Source organism: Lissotriton helveticus, chromosome 2_1 (assembly GCF_964261635.1).
Source record: "Lissotriton helveticus chromosome 2_1, aLisHel1.1, whole genome shotgun sequence".
Lineage (NCBI taxonomy): Eukaryota > Metazoa > Chordata > Amphibia > Caudata > Salamandridae > Lissotriton > Lissotriton helveticus.
Window position 1 is genome coordinate 248628275 of NC_136059.1, and position 24793 is coordinate 248653067.

Here is a 24793-nt window from a genome sequence, read left to right on the forward strand (position 1 = left end):
GATTTAAACAGAAATATTTGGGTAGATAGACGACCTTTGCCAAATATTTCTGAAATGCTAACAGCTATGGGTGGTGGTACTGTTTTCAGTGTGATCGATATGTCTTCTGCGTATCATCAGATATATTTGGAAAGTGGATCAAGACATCTTACCTCTTTTGTGACGCTGTTAGGGGCATATCGGTATTGTAGGATGCCTTTTGGGTTAGCATCCGCCTCTGCGGTATTTCAGAGAGAGATGGAGAGGATGTTTGGAGACATGAATGATGTGTTGTGTTTTCAGGGTGATGTTTTAACCTCTTGGACGCTCATGACGAGCTCAGCTCGTCATGAGCCACGGCGCTCCGGTGCTCAAGCGCCCGTTAGATGGAACGCTCGCACGCTGGGCTGATTCCCCTGCTGTGCTGAACATTCCATTGGAACGGGCGCGGTCATGACGAGCTCAGCTTGTCATGAGCACCGGAGCGCCGTGGCTCATGACGAGCTGACCTCGTCATGAGCATGGGGGCGCTGTACGCACCCCCCTAACCCCCAGCACAGCGGGGGAATCCCGCCAGTGGCGAAGGGGTTAATTGTAGGAAAAGGCAGTGTACACCATGATATTGTTCTGAATGAGGTATTGAAAAGAATGGATGATAATGGACTGACCATAAAGAAAGAAAAATGTCAGTTAAGAAAAGATAGTGTGACGTATCTTGGATACGAAATTTGCAAAGATGGTATTAAGCCTAAAAAATGTATCATTGCTGCAGTTAGAGACTCTCCCATTCCAAAAAATAAGGATCAGCTTAAGTCATTTTTAGGACTTGCTGAGTATTGCTCAAAATTTGTCAAGGGTTTTACAGAAATTGTTGAACCACTGAGACTGTAGATGAATGAATGAATGAAAATAATTTGTAACGCGCAAAAACAATAACCCGAAGGTATCAAGGCGCCTAACAATAAAATCAGAAAGTAGAACCAATCATCCATCACACATAGGCTTGCAGGAAGAGGCGGGTTTTAAGTGCACCACGAAATGCCTGTAATGTGGGTAGGGACCTAAGATCCAAAGGGAGTTCGTTCCACCATTTAGGGGCAAGAGTGGAGAAGGCCCTGCCGCCCCATTTAGCTCTTCGTATACGAGGGGCTGAGAGAAGCAGTTTCCCGGAGGAACGCAAGTTCCTTCCAGGGATGTAGTTAGAAATGATGGAACTTACCCCAGAGTCACCATTTTTTGTGATGGCTCTATAGGTCATACATAGGACCTTGAACCGTACTCGGTGTTCTACCGGAAGCCAGTGCAGTGTTTTCCTGGCTAGCGTGGCCGAAGTACGCCTGGGAGCGTCCAAGACAAATCTTGCTGTGGCATTTTGGACCACCTGTAAGCGCTGCAGGAGGCTCTTTTTCAGCCCCGCATACAGCGCATTACAGTAGTCTAGCCGCGAGCCTATTAATGCCACAGCTACCTGATTTCTGGATTTTAATGATAGATATTTCCTAATCCTTCTAAGGGTATGGATTAGGCCCCAGCAGGTGGAGATGGTTCTACTCACCTGGCCATTCATATCCAGAACCGGGTCTATCATCACCCCCAGATTCTTGGCAGATGTTGTAGGGGAAGGGCAAGCTCCGAGCGAGTTAGGCCACCAACTATCTGACCAGATGTTATTGCTCCCTCCAAACACCATCACCTCAGTCTTCTCCCCATTCAGTTTGAGAGAGTTCTGGATCATCCAGTGACCAACCGCCTCCATACAAGATCTAAACTTGGAGGCGGTCTGCACATCTGAATGGGAGAGAGAGACGAGGATTTGGGTGTCATCAGCATAGGAAACTACCTCCATCCCATAAGATCTTATAAGTCTGGCCAGGGGGGTCACATAGATGTTAAACAGGGTCGGACTAAGAGCCGACCCTTGAGGGACCCCACATGGCACAGATCGGGATGGAGATAGAAACCCGCCCAGTTTGACTCTTTGCTCCCTCCCAGCGAGGAAAGAGGTCAGTAGATCCAGGGCCGCCCCCCCCACCCCCACGTCCCTCAGACGAGATGTAAGTACTGAGGGAGAGAGGGTGTCGAAGGCGGCAGTCAGATCCAAAAGGACCAGGAGGGTGGTCTGGCCCCCGTCCACTGTCCTACGGATGTTGTCAAGCACAATGGTGAGGGCCGACTCGGTGCTATACCCCCTCCTAAATCCATGCTGGGAGGAGTCCAAGCAGCCCGCGCATTCCACAAAAGCCGCAAGATGCTTGTTCAGATGAGCTTCAAGCATCTTTGCCGGAGCAGGAAGCAACGAGATTGGGCGGAAGTTTTTTAAGACCTCCGGGTCAAGGGAGGCCTTTTTTAGCAGTGGTTTTACCACTGCCTTCTTCCACTCCAACGGGAAGACACCATTTCTTATAGCTAGATTCATTATTCCTAGCAGCGGTGGTAAAAGGGTCTCCCTACACTGCTTGATGATTTTCAGTGGGCAAGTGTCCAAGGGGGAACCGGATTTAATCTTATCGGTCAAGATTTCAAGATCCTCAGAAGTAAGGGGTGGGAAAGAATCCAAGGAACCCAATGAATGAGGGTCAGTGGCTGGCAAGTTTATCTCAGCCATATCCGTGGGTACACTAATACAGGCTCTTTGTTTTTCAAGAGCTAAGTGGATGTCCTCTATCTTAGTGTGGAAAAAAGAGGCAATCCTGTCGCATAAGTCCTGCGAAGGTACGACAGGGTCAGGGGCCTGTAGGTTGACAAGAGAGTCAACAATTTTAAAAAGCTCCTTCGGCGAAGAGAGCGAGGATGTCAGGGTCACAAAGTAGTCCTGTTTAGCCTGCGCAATCTCAGCCTTATATTTCCTGATAAGGTGTTAGAAGATAGATGAAGAAAGGAGTTATTTTTACTTGGAATGAGAGTTGTGACAAGGCATTTATTAACATTAAAAGAAGCATCATTAGTGCTCCTACTCTTGGGCATTTTAATGTTATGGATAAGACTTTTGTTACTACTGATGCAAGTGCAGTAGGGGTTGGAGCTGTTTTGACTCAGTTGAGTAATGGTGAGGAAATGATCATTGGATTTGCTTCCAGAAGATTGCGAGATGTGGAACTATCATATTCTGTGATAGAGAGGGAGGCCTTAGCGTGTTGTTGGGGGATTAGGCACTTTAAGTACTTTGTATGGGGTCTTCCTTTTCATGTGCGAAATGATCATAAACCGCTAGTTCATCTTTTCAAAGGGGGCAGAGGATTAGAAGGAAATGTTACCCCTAGGATTTCAAGGTGGATCTTGTCAGTACTTGATTTCAATTTTGTTGTTGAATATTTTAAGGGTCTCAGGAATGTAGTAACAGACTATTTATCTAGAATACCAGTTGAGGGTGTGGAAAATAATATGGACGACATGATTGATGTAGTACATGATGTTAAAGGAGTTGAACATGCTTTTAGCAAGGAGGAATGGACACATGCAATGTCAAATGAAGAACTTTTACAACAAGTGGTTACTTGTGTTTCTCATGGGTGGCATCAAAACATTATTGAAGATGTAAGATTCAGATGTTTCTACCATGTTGAAGCTGAACTGAGTGTAAGTGAAGGAAAACTATTGAGGAGATATCAATTTGTACCACCAGCAAGTCTGAGAGGGAAAATTATAAATATTGCTCACGAGGGACACTTAGGCAGGAATATGCCTAAGAGAAGGGTCCGACAATCGTATTGGTGGCCTGGAATGGATAGAGAGATTGAGGATGCAGTAAGAGAGTATTACACTTGTGCTCAAGCGGATAAAACTAAAGTTGTAAGGCAGCCTTCATTGGTGTCTACAACTTTTCCCAAATGTACATGGGAAAGAGTGGCGATTCATTTTCTTGGGCCAATTGTTAAGCTTGGTACTCGTAGCAAGTTTTTGATGGTCATTGTTGACTACCATTCTAAATGGTTTGTGGTGGAAAGCACAGAATTTATAATTACTCAAAGAGTTGTTGATTTTATGGAAAGGGTGTTTATGAATGAAGGGATACCCAAGACACTAGTGTCAGATAAGGGTGTGCAATTGGTGTCGAAAGAAATGCAGGAATTTCTTTCTAAATTTGGGATCATTAATGAGAGGGTTGCCCTATTTAGGCCACAAGCTAATGGTTTAGTGGAACGAATTAACCGATTGATTATGGATAATATCCAGTTGTCCCTGTCTAATGGATTGTCTTGGCATGAAGAATTAAAAAAATTGGTGTGGTCTTACAGGATTACGCCGCATTCAATAACAGGTGTTTCTCCATTTATTTCTTTAAAGGGATGTGAACCTGGTGTCAAAGAGATCTTCTTCACTTCCAAGCACACGTTATGTGTTCATAAGGTTTCCCCGTTAACGTAAAGACACAATAATTTCAAAACAAAGTATAGACAAATTCTTGTGATCTTTTCTTTTCAGGCTTTTATTCTTTTGGTTTCTGCCACAGCCAACACGTGTTTCGTCGCTATTGGGGCGTGATCCCACGACTTCATCAAGGCTAAATCTTCCAAAGTGTTGAGATTTTAAATGTGGTGATACTTCCAACCCACATTGGGGTTCCAATTTTGTGTCGAGTTATTCCAGAAACACCTTATAGATCCAAATCCCATACTGCTCGCGGCAACCACCGAGTGCAATAGCCAGCCTGGTGTCAAAGAGGTTCCTGGTTGGTTGAAAGTGAAAGATTGTGTGTGGGTGGACAGAACTGCTGTGGAAGATAAAGTAGTTAAAATGCAAGCTAAATCTACTAGACATTATAATGATAGGAAGAGTGTGAAAGATATTACATTTGAGATTGGTGATTGGTTGACCATAAAACGTGGTGGTGAAACTACAAAGGGTGACAGCAAATTTTCTGCACCGATTCAAGTGAAGTCTATAAAAAGAAATGTTGTTATCCTATCCGATGGATCAGCTTGGAGTACTGGAAACATATGCAAATGTCGTGCTCCGGTTCATGTTTCTGAAGATTGATGTCTTTTGAATATAAAAAATGGAAATGAATTATATTCCTTAAATATGATTAGAATGTATAATTTATTTAGTGTATGTTAAGTAGGGAGATGTGTAGAGTTGAGTGCATCTGCATGTCATCATTAGAACGTTACCTATGTTGCTAGGATAGAATGTTAGCTTTTGATTATAGGAGTTGATCTTTGAGCTGTGAAGCTGTGCTGGAGGTATCTGCCTTGATTCTCAAATAAAGCTATTTGATCATCAAATTGACTGGAAATTGGATCTTTACAGTTATGTCAAAGATACAAAATAGTGTCTCAGACAAAATAATTCAGAATTTTAAGAACAATATACAGACTACCTCAATATTGTGCATGTAAGTAAGAATACATTTACTATTGTTAACTCATATCTAAGTATCTTGAAGATATATGTCACAAAGTACTTAACTGTGAATTACTAATAGCACGTCTGTACTTCCCTATATATACTTAGCTTCACAATAATGTCGTAATCGATATTTTGGTTAGGTCAATATTAAAATCTCGATATTCTGATTCAATACCAATAGTTGTCCTCTGCCTTAATGGGAAGGAAGCTCTACAGAAGGCCATGAGATAGACAGCATACATAGATTATTGAATGTCAGGTGGTCAGAAAATGTAGCCAAATCACAAAACTGTTGTCAAAATAAACTGCTTGTCTTTGATGGTTGTTAATTTGAGGTTTAAAAGCAAAACTAAGGGACATGAGTCTGAAGACAACATGGCAAATTCTTTATTAGAAGGAAATGATATGTTTGGGTCCACAGACCGATATCAAAATCTGTCTTTTTTGCAACATAAGGTCAATGTCAAAACTTTGCTTAAAGTGATTGAAACTAATTTATGAAAAAGGAGACAGTTATAAATCTTTAGTGAATAGATGTTAAGCCACAATGTCAATAATGAATAAAATTATAATATGAGAGTTTTACATCGCATTACATCGCATTTACAAAGACTGTGAGAAAATATATGTTAAAAAGCAGATTAGGAAGCTGAGCTAGCATATGTGTCTAGTTTTAATACTTTAAAAACATGTCTCCTCATTCTGAAAAACATCTGCAATCTCCTTTACAAAAGTAAATGAAGATTCACTTACCTTGGGTATCAAACTATTTGTTACGACAGCCCATCAAGGCTGTATGTACCATTGCAGTGTGTAAAGTTTTACTGCAGATATGACCTACACGACTAATGTTGTGAGATGCCTACACTGCACTGCAGCATGTGATACTTACTTTTGGGAACATCCATGGGATTGAGGCTGCCGAGGAGATCTCGCACAAAAAGTCCATCACCCTCTTCCTTGCTCAGCCAGTTGTTACAAGAGAAGTAGAAGCGGAGGTGAGGTCTGTTCATGTCAGTCACGACCACGCGATCCAGGAACCAGCTTGCATTCATGCCTGTGTTATCATGCTCAATTCTATTGTGAATTAAAAAATACAGAACCTTACCATCCAAGTTCTATTGGTAATCAAAAGTCTGGAATACATTAAAATTACTATTGAACAACATCCTCCAATTCTTTATTATGAACAGGTTCCTACGTCTTCCCACTCCTCACGCCTTAAATCTTAACCAAATGGTACAGGTGACAATATACCAGACACAGATGAAAACGTGTCCTTTCCTAAATTGAAGTCAAATTAACAAATTGAAGGTAATACTATTCCTAACAGTTAAAATGTTCTTTGAACACTTAACATAATTTGCAGATTGGCATGGAGTCCAGGCATACTGTTGACAAAAAATCTCTACTAATTGGTAAAAAAATATTTCCCGTAATATATTGACTATGCACTTAATATTGTACCACCAGAATGCCTGTACTGAGGCACTTTGTTGCTTAATTTGGATAATTGTTGTCGCTATATCAGCATAAAGGAACAAAGTATAATGTTTTTTTTGCTCAAATGAAATTTGTCATAGAATAGCAAGGACAGGGAAAGATGGCTGATGGGTTTGGTAGCTATCATCTTTGGCATCACCAGATAACTAAGAAATCTATCATTGAGGCCCACATGATGGGTTGTGGAAGAACAGAAAATTAGAAACTGAGGTATAGACGTGGGAAAGAAACACACAGCCAGACAAGATCTTGACTTGGTTGTTAATGGGTCTCAGAGTAAAGTTTGGGGAATGGGTATATATCATTTGAGAGAAGATTGCAGTTGACCATTGGATGCTTCAAGAAGCTATAAGGAAAAGCATAGAAGCAAATTCAGTTGCTTATAAACAGTATGCATTGTATGTGTCCTGAGAAAGAGAACAATATTTTTCAATCTACTAGATTTTGTACCCCTGGAGAATATTGATCACTTGTGAAGATTAAAAATGGCCCTTGCTCTATTTTTAATGTCCAAATATAAAATATCTTGTGCTTTCATCACTGACGACAGCATTTTTTTTTCTAGATTCTATATCTAATACATAGTAACTGTACCTTATTTTCTTCAATGGTCCAACATTATTTGTTTTAACCCGGAACACATCCGTTTTCGTCCTCTCAAAGGCTGTCCTACTCCTGTAAATATACATCCAAATAAGCATTAGACACAGACCAGCACCACTGTCCAGATATTGCAGACCTGTCAACCCTAAGGACGTCAGAAAAATATTCAATTGTCTTAGTATCTTTTTTTATACCTATAATTTTGAAGGTTTTTCCACTTGTTTGCCTGATTGTATTAAATAGACTGGAATGATCTTGAGTTGACAGGTGTGCCAGCACAGTGTCAGAAACGTTCATACAACAAATTTTGGAAGAAATGCAATACAGGCTCAAGTAGATGCATACCTTGTGCCTCATTCCATAGGACTTCCAAAATGGTTTCTTTTATTCAACACAACTGATATCAACAATAAAAGGTAGCGGTCATCTTCTAAGGCAGCACCCGCGGACATCAGAAAACCATCACTGCATTGACACTATGTAGAAGATATTGTAGATAGCACATAATAATACAGTATTTAATTTTGTGACTGAGTTCCTCTACCCATATTGAATATTCAGCCATTTGTTATTGCATAGATGCCAGTTTCACATTGTGAAGAATGATTCTCAAGACTTTTAATTTCTACTACAACAAGTTGTATTATTAGGGCGACTGTACTGTCCTTATTTTACGCCTGTATATAGGATTATAGATGGAGAATGTAGAATTGTGAATAAGGGCATACTTTTCACCAAAGTGTTCAAAGAAATATCAAATAGACAAAGACTCCAAAGATTGAGTTTTCTTGGGTTTCACCCAGAACTCCATGGAAGTTACGTGAAGGTTGTTTACCGAGGGGTTCTGAGTGACATCAAATAGACAACGAGAGGGAAGCCCAAGTTGTCTGTGATGTTATTCAGAACCTCGAGGTGAAAAACATCCAGAAATTCTCTTTTTCCCCCATGTATAATGTTATGGTATGTAAGGCCTCCAAAATTATCTGACCTTTCTTTCAACTGATACAGAGGGGCAGAGGAGTAATGGGGAGCCATACACAACATAGCCCCTCCCCCTATCTCAAATGTTTTTTTTAGAAAACCTGGCCTCCTGCCACCCACTCCCACTACTGTCTGGGCCTTCCCATCAGTCTCCTCCAGCAGCTCTGCTCCCTGCTTTTGAGCACTGCTCTTGCAAGCTCTAATAGAGCCCCGCTAGCACAGCCTGAATTTCTATATGGCATAGCAATAGTGGGTACCAGCTTTTGTTAACAACTGTTGCTACGTCATAACAGCAAATTAATGGATTTAGAATCTAGTCATTCACACTAATGGCTCTTTGCCAGACCCATACACAACATCCCCTTTATTCAGTTACACATCTGCAATTTTACGTTAGATACATATATCCCCAAATATTCCTCAAATCAGCAGCACAGAAGTAGAGGAGTCATGCAAAGGTTTATAAAATACGGTCTCTCAGTCTCAGCCCCGCTATCCTGTGCTCCATGCCCATGCATAGTTACCTTGTGCCCTACCACCCACATATAAGATGCTCTCGTCATTTCCCATTCTACCCCTGTCCACATAAAAATGGAAAGAATGCCTGATGTCCTGGCACTCCTCCACTCTCTGATCCTTCCCTCCACTTCCCAACAAGAACCTGCACTCTAAAGCAGGTGTGGTGCAGATAAAGGCTCTCGAGATGCAGCATCAGCATGGTCGGACATCCCTCTGCCAGCTGATGTCCTCTGCAGACTGACAGGGAAGACAACAGTTGGCACAGGCAGGGCATCACCCACCTTTGTTCGCCTGTCAGGATTCTGAGGAGACAGGCAGGGAAAGGCAGGTGAGATGGAAGACCATCAATTGCGACACTGCCACGTTGCTCTGATCTATAAAGACTGGGGCCCGCCGGGGGCCCTAGAGGTGGGGAGACATCAAGGTTTCTGACACAGCAGCCTCAGCTGACTCTGCATTCAGAAAACCCTGCCCTGTCAGCCCATTTACTAAAGAGTTGCAGGGCCCCCAGGCTCTTATTAGGGTGGGACATATATTACTGAGCGTTCTTGACATGATCAGCAATGCAAGGCATGAATGTCCCTGGCAGGAAACTAGAACAAACTTTGGTAAAGACAGTAAGTCTAGAGTTGGCTGCTGACCTTTTGGCTTTGCTCATGCTTGTTTTTTTTGCAAATGGTTTTTGTATACGTTTATTACAGGGGTGCTCATTGTCCCACTTATTGTTCCTTATTGCACTGGCATAATTAGCAGCAACAATAAGACAACAGATATCATCAGGAGCATAGACACCATAGCAAGGCAGCCCAAAATGATGCTGTAAGCATAGGATATATTGCTCACCCTCAAAAACCCAAATACTTTGATACTAGCATTAATGTCAATAGTTGCCACATTCTCCACATTTTTGGGATACAGAATAAGGGTAATAACAGGAATAAGGGTGAAATACTTCCTGTTGATATGTGCGTCCACTGGCAATCATGGCCGCACATGGTTGACAACCAACATGAAGTACCTAGATGCTCTGATCAATGCAGGCAATACAGAACATGATACTAGGCAATTTACAACCCTTCTTACTCAAGACAGAAATTATTTCCCCCTTCAATCATTATTACAGCTTTCTCTGTAGGAGAGAGTACAAGTAATCAAGATGGGTCATCCCAAGGTTCATTTACCTGCGAGGGACACCACCTTTCTTACTCTATCTGCTATCCTGCAAATCATCCCTTGTGGCATGAAAGACTTTACCTGGGTGGGTAAAAAAAACCAAGGCTCAAACTCTCAAAATTACAAGCTGCCACAACAGCACAAGGCTTGCGGCTCCCTGACATGTCCTCCCTCCATCTAGCACATCAGCAAGCTCAATGAAAACATTCGCTTATAATCTTTCTGGTGAATACTCTATCTACCTGCAAATTCCTCACCTCTTGAATATCTCAGGCACCAGACTTGATCAAGAAACTTATGATCTATATCTCCCAGGGGTGTGCCGACTCCACCTCAAAGCTGGAAGTGGAGTAGCAGTAATTTCACTACAGCCATATAGCACCCACCTCGACAACTTGACATCAGTTCTTGGCAGTTTTTAACAGAAATAAGGAAGTTGGGCAAGGGGGGAACACACCGAGGTCATGGTCATTAGCCAAAATAGTAGTTTTTCCGAAGAAAAATAAAAACCAACAGGAAATGGGATCTTACCGACCAATTACTCTGATAAACGGGGATTCCAAAATTTATTCTAAAATATTAGCATCTCGGCTGGCACCCTTGATTCATAAAATAGTCTCTGAGAGGCAACACGGGTTCGTGCCAGGAAGGTCTACTATTGACCATGTACAAAGAGTTATTTCTCTCTTTGACTGCACGGGAACTACAGGAGACCCTATGGCACTCATCTTGCTAGATGCGGAAAAGGCATTTGATAGGGTCTCCTGGAAGTTCCTGTGGGCGGCAATGGCAAACTGCGGTATTGGTGAAAAATTTATAATTGCTATTAAACAGCTGTATGTAAACCCCAGAGCCAGCATCTTGATTAACGGGACTTTGTCAGAAAATTTCATTATTACTAGGGGGACTAGACAAGGATGCCCTTGCTCACCCCTTTTATTTGCTATTTATATAGATACATTTATCCGGAGGTTGGAAAATAATGCATTTATTCCTCCCATCTTAGTACATGATATGGGTACAAAATGCCTAGGATATGCTGATGACATCGCCATTGTTACAGGGGACCCTATAAATGCCATAAATATAATAGAAACAGAAGCACTACTCTTTGGTGAAGCCTCTGGGTACAAACTGAATGCTAGTAAGACACAGATTGTGTTGAACAGTAAGATCATGATGAATGATTCTAGGGTAACTGAAAAGGCAACATATTTGGGGGTCAGTATCTGTGCTGCTATAGAACTCATTGTCAGCATCAATATAGATCCACTTATACAAAGGACCAAGAAAGCGCTGACCAGACTGAACAATCTCCATTTAACTATTGGTGGTCGAACTAATGTAGTCAAGATGCTGTTTTTACCTAAATTTCTGTATTTTTTTCAGGCTATTTGTTTAGAATTTTCCCCACTGGTGTTTAAAAATATAGATACACTGTTTTCTAGATTTATTTGGGAATATAATCGACCGCGCAGGGCATTGCGGTGGCTCACTAACACAAGAGAACGTGGAGGCTGGGCTCTTCCCAACTTCAAACTATACTACTGGGCCACAGTATTAAGGTATAGCTTGAGTCTTATAACTGGCAACCGAGGAAGCGGTAATATATCAACCCCACAAGAACTTATTCTGGGAGAAGGGGCCGCTGGATGTCTATGGCGTCATGTTAATGACGGGTATTTTAAAAAAGTCAAATTTAAGACTATCAATAATGTTATCAAAGTATGGGGGAATGTCAAGAAGCTATTAGGAATAGGTCGTTACTCCTATTATACTCCCGTGAATCTGAACTCAGATCTTCCTGAGATTTTCCACGACAATTATATAAAGAAATGGAATGATCTGGGGATTACCCAATTTGGCTGTTTTTTTACGCCTATTGGATTCAAATCATTTGCCGAATTAAAGTTATTCTAAAGAAAGGGGGTGGCCGGATTAAATTTCAACCGTGTTCTTTTATAAGAAACTTACATAGGGAAATACCCTTAAAAATTGGTGAGATCTATGGGGTTATGAATGCACTGTTACCAGATGATATGAATAAACATATAATGGCATGGCAGACCAAACTTGGATTATCTAACCAAAGTTTGGCATATTCATATGAAATGTCACTCTCTTACCTTATGTCTATAAGGCTTCAAGCACAATATTATAAGACCTTTTTTTCATTGTATTATACCCCATTTAAATTAGCTAAGTGGGGAACTGGGAAAGGCACAACCTGTCTACGTTGCTCACTCCCCGCGGCAGATATCATTCATATGTTTGCCTCCTGTGACTCGCTAACTAATCTAATCGCTGAAATATCAAGTTTTCTCACAGGGATAGTGCATTATGAGGTAAACATCACAACATCAGAAATCATGCTGGGGGTATCAAACAACGAAAGGCCAAAACAATTACATAGGTTAATTTTTGTTGCGATGGGGGTGCTTCGTTTGTGTGTGGCATCAGCCTGGCTTGATCCAATACCTCCGTCATATATACAATGGAGGGCCAGACTGCTGGCGACATGTAGTCTTGAATTTGCCATTTATAGAAACAAAGGGTATAATACTCGTAGAAGAGGGATGAAGATCTGGGGTCCCCTACTTGACTGGATTGAAGAAAATGACTAGAGAGAATAATAGGAGATATTAGAAACAGGAATATGATGGGATTCTATGAGATCCTCTTCCTCTCACCTTCTCATGTTTATGTACTACTCTCTTTTCTTTTTCCTTTCTTGTTTCCATATTTGTACATATTTCCTTGTTTTAGAAAAATTACTGCGTTTTGATCTGTATCCTCCTATGTTTGAATGTATAATTACCTCTTGGTCTCCTGGGGGGAGGTGGGTGGGGGGTTGGGCTAAATGTATGTAAAATTTTTAAAAATCTGCAATAAATATTGTTTAAAAACAGAAATAAGGAAGTTATCAGCAGATTTATCAATGCAGCAATCTAACTTGTAACCTTATTAACAACCGTTTGACCTTTCTTCAGAACACGGAGCAGATAGATAGACTATTCACCAGAAAGATTGTTACCAAAGATAAGTAGCTTTTTCTTCTGATGGATACGTGTATCTGCTGATTCCTGACCTCTTTAATAGATTTCCAAGCAGAACACACACCAGTCGGAGGGTCTTAAAGGCACATCAGATGAGGAAATACTGAAAGACATGAGTGAAATGGCCATCCTTTCTGACTTCTAAGTTCAAACAGTAGTGCTTGACAAAGGTGCGAAAGAAAGTTAATCTCGCCAATTTGCAAAACTCAACACCTCTGGCTAAGGCTGCAGTGGATGATGTTAACAGATGGAATGGATTTGGATTCCCTCAGTTGACCCCTTCTTCACAAGGGCATAGCACAGCTTAATGCAAAACAGCATCCAGTGGGAAAAAGTTATTTTTTGGACCGCCTTGCCTTCGTACCCTATGTAGAGCTGGTCTTCAGATGTGAACTCCTGGCTGAGATCTATATAATAAATAACCACAATTCTGGGGTCTGTAGAAGAGAGAAAACTTAGATGGGTGTTGTATCCATTACTGCACCTATGAACTGGAAGCACTGAGAGAACTCTAGATGATACTTAAACATGTTGATGGAAAAGTGCAAGTGGAACAGTAGGCATGGTGCAAACTCTAGGAGATACAACATCATCTGTGATGAACTAGCTCTGAGCAGCCATTAGGCTAAGAAAAATAATAGAGGGATCCCACACCTTCTGAGATGGGCTGTGACCACTGTCATCACTTTCGTGAAGACTTGAGGTTCTGATGTTCATCCAAATTGGAGAACTACTAATACTAATCCACATTTGTAAAGCGCGAACAATCACCCGTAAGGGTCGCTAGGCGCTGGAGGCCGATGGGAAGATTAAGCAAGCTATTGCCCAGAGTCACATGGTGCTGGGCTAATCTGCCACCGGCACCGGGGATCGAACCATGATCCCCAGATTCCGGAGTCAGTCGCCATGGCCGCAGCGCCACACCTCTTCCTGCAAATGAGTAGTGAGTAGAACCTACCAATCCTGCTACTGCCATGGGTCCATGAGAGTCTCGGGAGACTCTTGCAGGAACGCACATTCAAAAATGGAGCATTCTGATTGGTCTAAGGAGTTTTATTTACCTAGGGTCATCTTGCTCCTGCAAGTGAGCAAATGGATCAGAGTGAGGGCTGCACGCCCCCCTCAACCCCGGTTTAATTACATTTTCGGACCCTGGGAAACAGATCAAGTGATTGGTCCCAGCTGCAGGGAGCTTGTAACTCAATCTAACCAGGACAAACAAATTTCCAGATGCCTCGTGCTCCCACTTTTTAGGTGACATGTAAAGGCAGGAGTGACCTGAGGAAGAGTCAGGGGTAAAGTTAATTCTCCAATTATTATTCAAAGAGAATCTTGATTTCATTAAAGACAACTGAGGAATGCATTTCACAATAGCCTTCTATCGCTGCCACAACATTCATATATATATATATTTATATAGAATATATATATATATATTCTCATCAAGAAGGATTACCGCACTTTATTTCAAGCGCAATTATCACCACCACCAACGTTTCTGCCAAGAAATGGCCTTGATCACAGTAATAAGTGTGATTACCACTATTTAAGAACAATATTAAGAACTGTAACTCACAAAGGAGGATGAATGTCATAGCATAAGGGTACTAATCCCGTTATGTGATAGAGGAAGTAATTCTGTTAATGTGTAACCCCAAGTTTGGCTACAGTAAGCCTGCACACCTACTAAGGAAAGCATGCGATCTTAAGAGACCATCCATGTAACTGTAAAGGTGTCTATCCATAAGTAATTGTACATATAGATGTAAGAATTTCAAATCCCATAATGCCTCATAATGGGCTAACATCGAAAAAGTATATTAAGGTGAAACAAACAAAGGACTCACGATACTGTGATCAAGGCCATTTCTTGGCTAAAAAGTTGGTGGTGGTAGTGGTGATAATTGCGCTTGAAATAAAGCTTAATTACTGGTGAATCGTGGAGTGTGGTCATCCTTCATGATGATGAGTTTGTTACGAGGTTAAGTCCGATCTCGAAATACCGCACTGGCTGGGAGAATGTGCGCGCTGAATCTGGACTGTTTGGTGAAGAATATATATATATATAAACAGGACACGCCGTCATCATCCTCTTTAAGCTGCGACGAAACAGGATAACATCTTTATCTTCTGTCAAACTTTATAATAAGTTGTCTGCAAATAGAAATTCAAAATTCATCCAGAAGCACTTGATGCTATCACACTATCCATTATAAACCTGTTAACAAACTTAATAAATACCTTTATCTTACTAATTATTTTACCATTATATCTTTCTTCTCTTTTTTTATTTTCTCTCATAGGGTGAGGAGGGTAGGATAATGTTAGCCTCCATTGTATTTAATGAAATCAAGATTCTCCTTGCATGTTAATGGGAGAATCGCCATTTCATTACAAGACCGGAGGCTACCATTATGCATGTTTAAAGCCATCCAGTGCCACCCAACCCATATGCTCCACAGGTCTTAAATAATATTTTGCGGACGTGATCCCAGTAGACCAATCTGCTGCTTTTAAAACACCTGTTAGCAAACTGCCTGCTCAGAAAACCTTACTAGCCATTGCACCTCTCGCAGAGTGTGGCACAAATCTGAAAAGATTTACTCCGGCTTCACTCATTACTACTCTCACCCTTCTAGCTAAAGCAGCTGTCGAGACTGATTTATAGGGTTTGATATTTGACAGTAACAATCGTTCCTCACCATCGACCCTAAACACCAGTATCTTGCTCTCCTATGGCATCATATATTTCAACAGGCATAGCTTCTCACTCCCATGAAAATAGGGATAAAATATCCCCTTCTAACCCCAAAGGGTACTCCTTTCCCTCTGAATTCACCAAAAGACCTAAAGAAACCAGAACCAGATAGGTTATTGCTACCGAAAGTTCAATCATCCCTGGGAATCAAACCAGAGACCTCCAAAAGGGTGTCACTAGAATGATACTACAACACTTTCTGGATCATCAGGAAGGGGGGAAAGGATTAGCCTCCCTCTTTTCCCTAATATTGTAGAAGGGCGTTTACTGCCATTGCACCGGGGTCCAGTCTCCAACTGTAGTACTTGGGTACCTGATATGTTAACCTGCTTGCAAACATGTCCACCTGAACAGGACCCCATAGTCTCTAAATCAGACTGAAAACCTCAGGATTCAATTTCCAGTTGCTGAAGGCCCCGGGGTACCTTGAGTTCCAGTCCAGCCTTACATTCTACTGACCCATAATGTATTCTGCTCTCAGAAATATCTTCTGATTCCAACAGAAATACTGAATTAGTGTGACCAGATCTGCCAGAACCTTTGATCTTAATCCGCCCAATCGGTTTATGTAGGACACAGCTGTAAAACTGTCTAGACAAATCACTGCCACTGTGTTCGCCAAAAGATCCATGAAGCTCATCAAGGTGTTTAGGCCTTTCAGCATCTCTAAACAATTTATGTGAAACAACTGTTCCTGACTGGACCATATTCCTCCTGTCTGTATATTGTTCCAACCTGCTCCCCAGCCCAAATTTCTGGCATCTGATTGCGGAATCAAATCGGAAACATTCCCAAACACAGCCTTGCCATTTGAGGCCTCCAGATTTTACAACCACCATTCCAGATCCTCTCAGCATCCATTAACAAGGACAGTGAGTCCCCATACCATAAGCCTTTCCTCAAACCCAGAACCTTGAGCCCCTGTAATGCCAAGGACCTGGGGAAATGGCCTGAATGGCCCAAAACTCGTTCTTAGTGACTTAAGATGATCGCAACCCTTGCCAAGACTGCCCTTATCTCCTTCCTTATCTTTGTTACCTTCTTCTGTGGAAGAATCAACTGGGATAAGTGTATCCACCTGAAACCCCAGGAACTCTATGTTCTGTGTGGGGACCATAATAGACTTTTCTACATTAACTATACATCCCAAACTCTTTTAGAGGTCTATTGTCCAAGCCAAGTGTTTCAGAAGCTCTAACCTGCCCTGGGACGTTAGCAAAATGTGGTCCAAATAAATTATTAGTCAGACGTCCCTCTTTCTGAGGAAGGCCACCACTGGTCACATCACCTTGGTGAAACACTAAGGAGCAGAGGCCAGCCTGAAGGGTAGGCAGAGGAACTGGAATAGGACATCTCTCCATCTGAATCTCAAATATCTCTGACTGTCATTTGTCTTAGGTAGTGTGAAGTTTTAGTCCTTTTCCAAATGCCAAAAGGTATCCCTTCCAAAGAATATAATCTATCCCAAATGCCCAAAGCTTTAATGTCTGAAACCCTTCTAAAAGAAATTAGCAAAGTAAAGTTGCTAACTTCAAAGAGATCTGTCAAGAGAAGTATGTGTCCTTTAAGCCCAATTTCACTACCCAATCTTTTTCCTGCAAGATGTCCCTCAACAGATGGATTCCTTACACATAGAAATGTTGTAAACCAGGAACTTGTTTATGACCCTTAAGTTTATTACAGGACACCAACCCTTGTCTTTTTTCCACAAGAAAAACCATATTCCTGAAACCTTCCATCTCCTCTAACTCTACAACTTGAATCAAAGCCCCCTTTCTTGGCCACCTCTGTGTCTATTAGTTAAGTTTTTTCTGCATCTAAGGCCAATTATCTTGGCTGTTTGTGTTGTATAGGTGTTCACCAGAACTCTATTCTGAAACCCGTCACGTCACAAAAACCCAACCGTCTCCTGTTATTTTCGGGTGAAAAATCATAATCTTCCCCCAACTTTTACATGGGAAGAATCAACTGTGGGGATTGGGCTCACCTTCAGATTCTGTACCTTGAGGTCTTGATCTTCCACCAGGGGATCTTGATTTCCTCCCTCTATGAGGCTTGAGTTGGGTCAGGAACCCCTATTGTAATTCCCATAGCTTCTCGGATCTAGGAAGGAATATTGGGACCTAAAGGATCCGCGACTGACAACAGTCCCCTCCTGTCAGCCCTATCAAAAACAGCCTTTAAGCAGATTACGCATCTCATACTGGTCTGAGCCAAATGGCACGCTGAGCGTCGCCTCTCAGAAGGTCCTTGTTGACCTTAGTATTCTTGCTTCTGGCCTCCTCGGTCATATCAAGAATGCAAGTCGAAGGATCAAGCATATCAAGGACTTTTCCCGACACTGCTTCAGGCACTTCTCAATCTCCTTTCCTGGGGTCCTTTCCAAACTTGAACAAACAGGTTATATGTTCAGAATCTAAGTTGCGTATAGAACAGGTCTTATCTCCAGTGGTTGGCTTGGGGCACTCAGCTTTCAATAAATTGTGGGTATCTTTATCCTAAGAATTCCTGGCCCATAGTTTCAAACATTAAGCTACATGGTCCATGGGCCACCGCTCTGCAGGCGTTTTATCATATTAGGATTAAACATATCCCCCCGAAGGAGTACTTCACCTCTGCAGCGGTAGATGCCAGGTCCAAATTGTCATCTAGGCTCCCAAAGAGCTCTGAGCTCTCATGAGGGTCAAAGACGTATTCGTCCCACTCTAAGTTATCAAACTCAATAATTTCCTCCCCAACTGAGCAACTCTTTTGTATATAGGTCACTCTTTCTCAACATGCTGCATGGGCAACCTTTCCCAGCGCCCCGTCAAGGTGACCTTTTCCTCTTGTGCTGCTACGAGCACCATCTATTGCGGAGCTCAGGCTACCACCACCACCAACAGGTGTTGGGTGCTGCGGTGTGAGGCCCAGCGGTGCGGCGTGTAGTGTCCCCGGGTCACCGTGCGAGCAGCGGCTCGGTGGCGGCATCAGATGGCATCGTCGGTGAGACCTGGGTCGCGGTGCGAGATGGAGGCGGTGCTTGTCACAGTGCTAGCAGTTCACGGTGCAATCAGCGGAGTTGTCGTTGCTGGAGCGCTGTCATCGGCTGATGAGCTGGAGTCGTTGGCGCCGGCATGGGTAGGCCAAGGCTGCGGTGTGGGATGAGGGTGGTGCATCATGTTAACTCACGAGCGGTGCCCCTGAACCACGGTGCAGGCAGTGGTGTCGATTTCAGTGGGAAGCGGCGGCGTCAGGAAGGCCACGGCGTCGTCGTGTAGAGAGGCGGTGCCCACAGTTTGCGGTGTGAGCAGAGGCTCGGTGGCAGCGTCAACAGGCCTTGTCGGTGAGACCAGGGTCGCGGTGCGGCATTGCGACAGTACCCTCTGTGGTGCCAAAGCTTCGGCGTGAAGCAAGGCGGTGCAGAGTGCGGTGCCCACAGGTTGCGGTGCGAGCAGTGGCTTGGCGATGGCTTCAGCAGGCGTCGTCTGCGAGACCAGGGTCGCGGTGTGGCATTGTGGCGGTGCCCTCTGCGGGGCCAAAGCTTCGGCGTGAAGCAAGGCGGTGCGGAGTGCGGTGTCCACAGGTCGCGGGGCAAGCAGCGGCTCGGTGATGGCGTCAGCAGGCGTCGTCGATGAGACCAGGGTCGCGGTGCGGCATTGCGGCGCTGCCCTCTGCGGTGCCTTCAGAACACTGGTTCGGCAGGGTCGTCGTAGACGTCATCGAGGGTCGTTATTCACGTGCAGCACAAAACACACAGTCCCCAGTGCTGCCGTCGAAGAACTTGAAGTCTTTGCTGTTCCTGAGACTTCGTGAACAGGGGGCAAGTTCTACCTCAAGCCCTTGGAGAGTCTCACCACTTCGGTTGCAGAAAGCCCAGTCCAGGCCTTTCACTGCCCAAGAAAGCAGCCACTGCAGGTCAGTCCACCAAAGCACCCAGCAAAGCAGTAGTTCCTTTTGCAGCTTCTCCGGCGCTTCTTCTTGGCAGTCTTCTTGATCCAGATGAGTTCTAAAATTCAGGTGTCTGGGACTCAGCATTTGTATCCAAAAATCCTTTGATCTTTCAGGCAGAGGGTGTCTGTGTCCGGCCAGAACCAGTTGGACAGTCTCTGGCGTGAATTCCTGGCAGGAGATTGAGACAGCTTTGTCAGAGGCAGACCAGGCCCTTTGAGGTGCATGGAGATTCCCTCCCTCTTCCCCATTGCAATCCAGGTGTGTTGAGCCCTTTCCTGACCTACCTAGACTATCAGGAGCCACCCCGCTCCCAACCATCTGTTGTCCCCAAAACCAGACAGGCAATCCACATTCCAGCAGAGGCACACGGGATGACCAAGCAAAGTAATACCCACTTTCTAAAAGTGGCCTTTATGAACTCAGAATGAAAAGGGCACCCAGAGTTAAGGCATACCAAACTTCATTCACTTATACATTTTTCAAGCTATGTACATGGGTGGAACAATCCGTGCTGCAGGCCCACAAGCAGCGGCGGACACACAAGCCCCGGCACTCACTTTGAAATATGTGAGTTCAGGATGTGTGCAATAGGATCATCTTCCTTGTATCTGATTTAAATAGACTGTTGTCTGTTTTACCAAAATTCGCAATTCTAGGAATAATTTTTTCTGCCATATTGTTTCCATTGAATGCACAGTACCTTTGAGTAGTGTAGCAACTTTCTACTCACTGGCCCGTTGATATTAATGCTAACATGAACTATTGAAAATCTAGGCCACATAAAAGGTGCCTATGACAACAGACTTGGCAAGTCACTAATGGCATTGTGGTCATGGTGGGGAATGAGGAGACATGACTATTGTTAAGTTCATGTTAAAAAGCTGTCCTTTTTAATAAAATGCCTCTCAATGCCATTATATCACCTCATTTACTAACGGCCTGATTATGAGTTGCTCCTTATATTTCGACCTGTGAGAAACTCCTGTTTATGCATGTGTAAGAATTATGAGTTAAAAGGTACTTAACTGCATCCGATAACTATCTGAAACGTTACATACCAGAAGCTTTGTTAAATTTCGGCAGGTCAAACCTGCCAAAATTTATCAGGGCAAATGGATTTAGTATTTACTGTATCATGTGGATTTTGATGTGTTAAACAACAAAATATGCATCTTATTCCCCAACAACTCATAATAGGTGCTATTTATCGTACCCGATGAATAACAAACCCTAGGATATCATTATTTATCATGTGCTATCAATCACAGTTTGACTTGTAATTAGCAGCGGCTCCTCTGCTAAGGAGGAGGAGGGCCGTCCCACTGCTCTCCAAGCAGTGCAAAAGGAAAAGAAAATGATAACATCGCAACATAATTATCATTTTATTTTTAGTATTGAGCCAGGTTAGGGTGGGACTGGGCTCTCATCAGAAGGGGGAGGGGGAGCGATGAGCACTCTCTAAGTGCGCCTGACAGTTTGACTGCCTGTCTTGGGACGGCCAAATGGTCATGCGCACTTAGCATTTCTCCACCTGCCTGTGTTGCAAAGTTGGGTGGAGAACTGTTCCAGGCACTGCCTGAATGGCCATACAGGACGCTCAGACCAATCACGATGCTACTGTCAAGCTGGGGACAACAGCGTTATAATTGGCTCAGAGAAATCTGGGAGCCGGGAACATAGGGAGGGCAGAGGCTAGGCAGCAGCAAGTAAATCCTATTTTCTTTCTTTTTTTTCTAATCCAATCTCCCAGCGCCAACGTTCCCTAGCAGCCGCCACTGCTTGTAATCAGGGCCATAGTTAAAATGATTCTGATTGTTAAAGAAAACCACTTTTTTGAATATTGAACCATATTTTCATATGGTGCTTGTTCCATAGTTTACACAGCTAACATTTCCAGGACTCATCTTGTGCATGAGCTCTTAGAGCCCTGCCACACCCTTGGCTGGGCTCTGGCTCAGCTCCCTGACAATTAGTTTACTTTCCCTCCTTTATTTTGCTGGTAAGGAGGGCTCGGTAGGCTTTTCTCTAAGAGGCCAGTGGAGTCATATTGCCTTCCTTGAACCAAGATCTGAGAGAGCCATCTGGGCTTCATCTGAATGCTGGTGGAGCTTTCATATCTGTGCCTCGTGGTTACCGTACACATTCCACGAAGATTTGCGAAGGCACTGCGCACTGATACGATGTGTTGTTGAATGCACAACAAACACGCTGCTGGGCATCCTCATGGCCTCCTTGGCCATGCTGATGGTTCTGTGATTTCTGCTTCTTGCAGCTGGATTCTATTTGGATTTATTTTGTGGATTCCTTGGCCTGGCTCTTCTATCCTTATGACATCAGGAGGAAATTGGTGACTGGGCTGTCTATTGTAAAATAAACCTTCAGCTCCAACCAAATACTACCAGAATACCTGGGAGATGTTTTGTGTTTTTTTCTCCAAATTGATGCCAACTTCAGGACACACCTCACACATTTCACGTATGTTATAGTGTGTAGAGTGATACTGTGGCTACTGCAAGGAATCACCTTTTCCACGAGTTATCAAGTAGGAAACTGAACAGAACTTCACCAAGTCAGTCCTTAAAACTTAACAGTATCCAATGAAACACAGGACCAAGGTAAATCCTTACCAGCTGGGCACACCAAGAAACATTGCCACCTGCCGGTTGGTTTTTATTACATCATAGGCACAATGGCCACCTAGTAGTCAGCACTTTAGATAGGATATTTGAATATTTAGGCACCGTTCATTAGCAGTCATGAAGAAGACAATAAGCATTATAGGCATGTCATGCTCTTCAGGGGGTGTCACTACTCCCACAATGCATGATTTTACCCGGACTAAGCATTACATGTGAAGTCTTTGTGCTGACTTTAGTGAACTAGTTTTAAGTGTTTTTCATGTCTTTACAGGTTTTGTGGGCAACAGCGGCCAACTAACCTTGAGGTATATTTGACCCTAGTAACATCATAAGCATAATACTGGGTTGAGGACTTACCATTGCTTTTTTGAGCAGTTGTGGTCATATATCCTAAATCATGCGTAAAGAATAAAACTTAGAAAAGAAGTATCAATCAATCAGGATTTATAATGTGTGGTAAATCATCCAATAGGGTTGCAAGGCGCTTAAAGCCCCGGAGACTTATTCAAAAGGCCAGGTCTTGAGGCCCATTCAGAATTGCGAAAGTGAGGGGGATGGTACGGAGGGGCGTGGGGAGGCTTTTCCAGGTCTTTGCTGTGATGTGGGAGAAGGAGCGTCCTCCACTTTGCCTTCAGTAGCTGCTGGGGAGTATGTGCAAGTGAAAGGGAGGCAGAGTATAGTCTTCTTGATTGTTGGTGGAAGTTCAGGCAGTGGTAAGTGTAGGAGGGTCCTTGGTTGTGCAGAGCCTTGTGTGCATGGGTCAGCACTTTGAATTGGCATCTCTTCCTTAGGGGAGCCAGTGGATTTTCCTAAGGTTGGGTGTAATGTGGGTTAGTCGGGGAAGGCAGAGGATGAGTCTGGCTGCAGTGTTCTGTATGGTCTGAAGTCTCTGTAGAAGGTGTGCATCGATTACTATGTAGAGGGCATTGCCGTAGTCCAGTCGGCTGGTGATGGGGGCTTGTGTCACAGTGCGTCTGGTGTGTAGGGGTAGCCACTTGAAGATCTTATTGAGCATCAGTGGCGTAGCCAGACCTTTAAGAGCAGGGGGACCGTATCTGTCACCCCCAAAACCTGTGCTGTCCGGGCAGACCCTCCCCCTTACTATACCACTGCATAGCATGTGCAGAGTGAGGAAGCAAATGGAGGAGACAGCGTTGATCTGTGATTTCGTGATGAGCTTGTTGTCAATGATTCTGAGGTTTCTGGCTTGGCTGGAGAGAGTGGGTGCAGGTACTGGGTCTGATGGCCACCAAGAGTTGTTCCCTTCCTTGCTGCTGTTGCCAAAGATCAGTACTTCCGTCTTGACTGTATTAAGCTGCTAGCAGTTGTTCTTCATCCAGTCAGCGACGTTTGTCGTGCATCTGTGGAAGTTGGTTCTGGGGGTGGTGGGGTTATCTGTGAGTGAGAGGATGAGTTGGGTGTCTTCTGCATAGGGTGTCATCTGCGTAGGAAATTATGTTGAGACCGTGGGATCTGATGATCTTGGCCAGCGTGGTCATAAATGAGTTGAAGAGCATGCAACTAAGGGATAATCCCTGGGGGGCACCCTGGGTGATCTTCTTGGGTTCAGAGGTGAAAGGTAGAAAGTGGATCCTCTTGGTTCTTCCAGTGAGGAAGGAGGTGATCCATCTGAGCACGTCCCCTTGGATGTCGATGTGGTGGAGTCCTTTCAGCAGTGTGTGGTGGGATACGGTGTCGAAGGCTGCCAAGAGGTTGAGCAGGGTCAAAACTGCTGTTTCTCCTCAGTCAAGGTTGGTTTGGTTGTCGCCGGTGGCTGCATTCAGGGTGGTTTTGGTTCTGTGATTACTGGGGAAGCCGGATTGGGAGGCTTCAAGTAGCTGGTTCTGCTCCAGGTGTGTCATTAGTTGATTGGTGATGATCTTTTCCAGTACCTTTGCTGGGAATAGGAGTAGGGAGATTGGCCATTAGTTTTTGAGTTCTCTGGGGTTGGCGGAGGGTTTTTGATTAGTAGTCTGACTTTGGCATGTTTCCAGGTGTCGGGAAATAGAGGTGTTGAGTAAGGTGGTGAGTTCTTAGCTGATCATTTGGTTTCCGAGGTTGAAGATGTGGTGCGGGCATGGATTTTTGGGAGCTCCTCAGTGGATGGATTTCATTGTGGAGGTGGTGTCCTCGGTGGAGAGGATGTTCCAGGTGGACAGTGTGTGTTTCGTGTCGGTTACGGTGATGGCATATCTGTCAAAGAAGTCCGTAAGTGTGGGTTGGTGTTCGATGTTTATGTATAAGGTTGTGATCTTGATGTGGAAGAAGTGGGCGAAGTTGTCACACTGCTCCTGTGGGGT

At 43.6% G+C, this 24793-nt stretch overlaps 1 protein-coding gene across 2 annotated transcripts in view; it reads right to left on the minus strand.

Moving 5' to 3' along the window:
• The window catches only part of LOXHD1 (lipoxygenase homology PLAT domains 1), a 1099077-nt gene that overhangs the window by 623467 nt on the left and 450817 nt on the right, over positions 1-24793 (minus strand). For both annotated transcript variants that reach the window (XM_078674764.1, XM_078674763.1), the window contains 2 exons: positions 7426-7506; positions 6221-6405 (listed from right to left, as the gene is read on the minus strand). In XM_078674764.1, coding sequence (XP_078530890.1) covers positions 6221-6405; positions 7426-7506 — 266 coding nt within the window. The remainder of the gene's footprint in view (positions 1-6220; positions 6406-7425; positions 7507-24793) is intronic.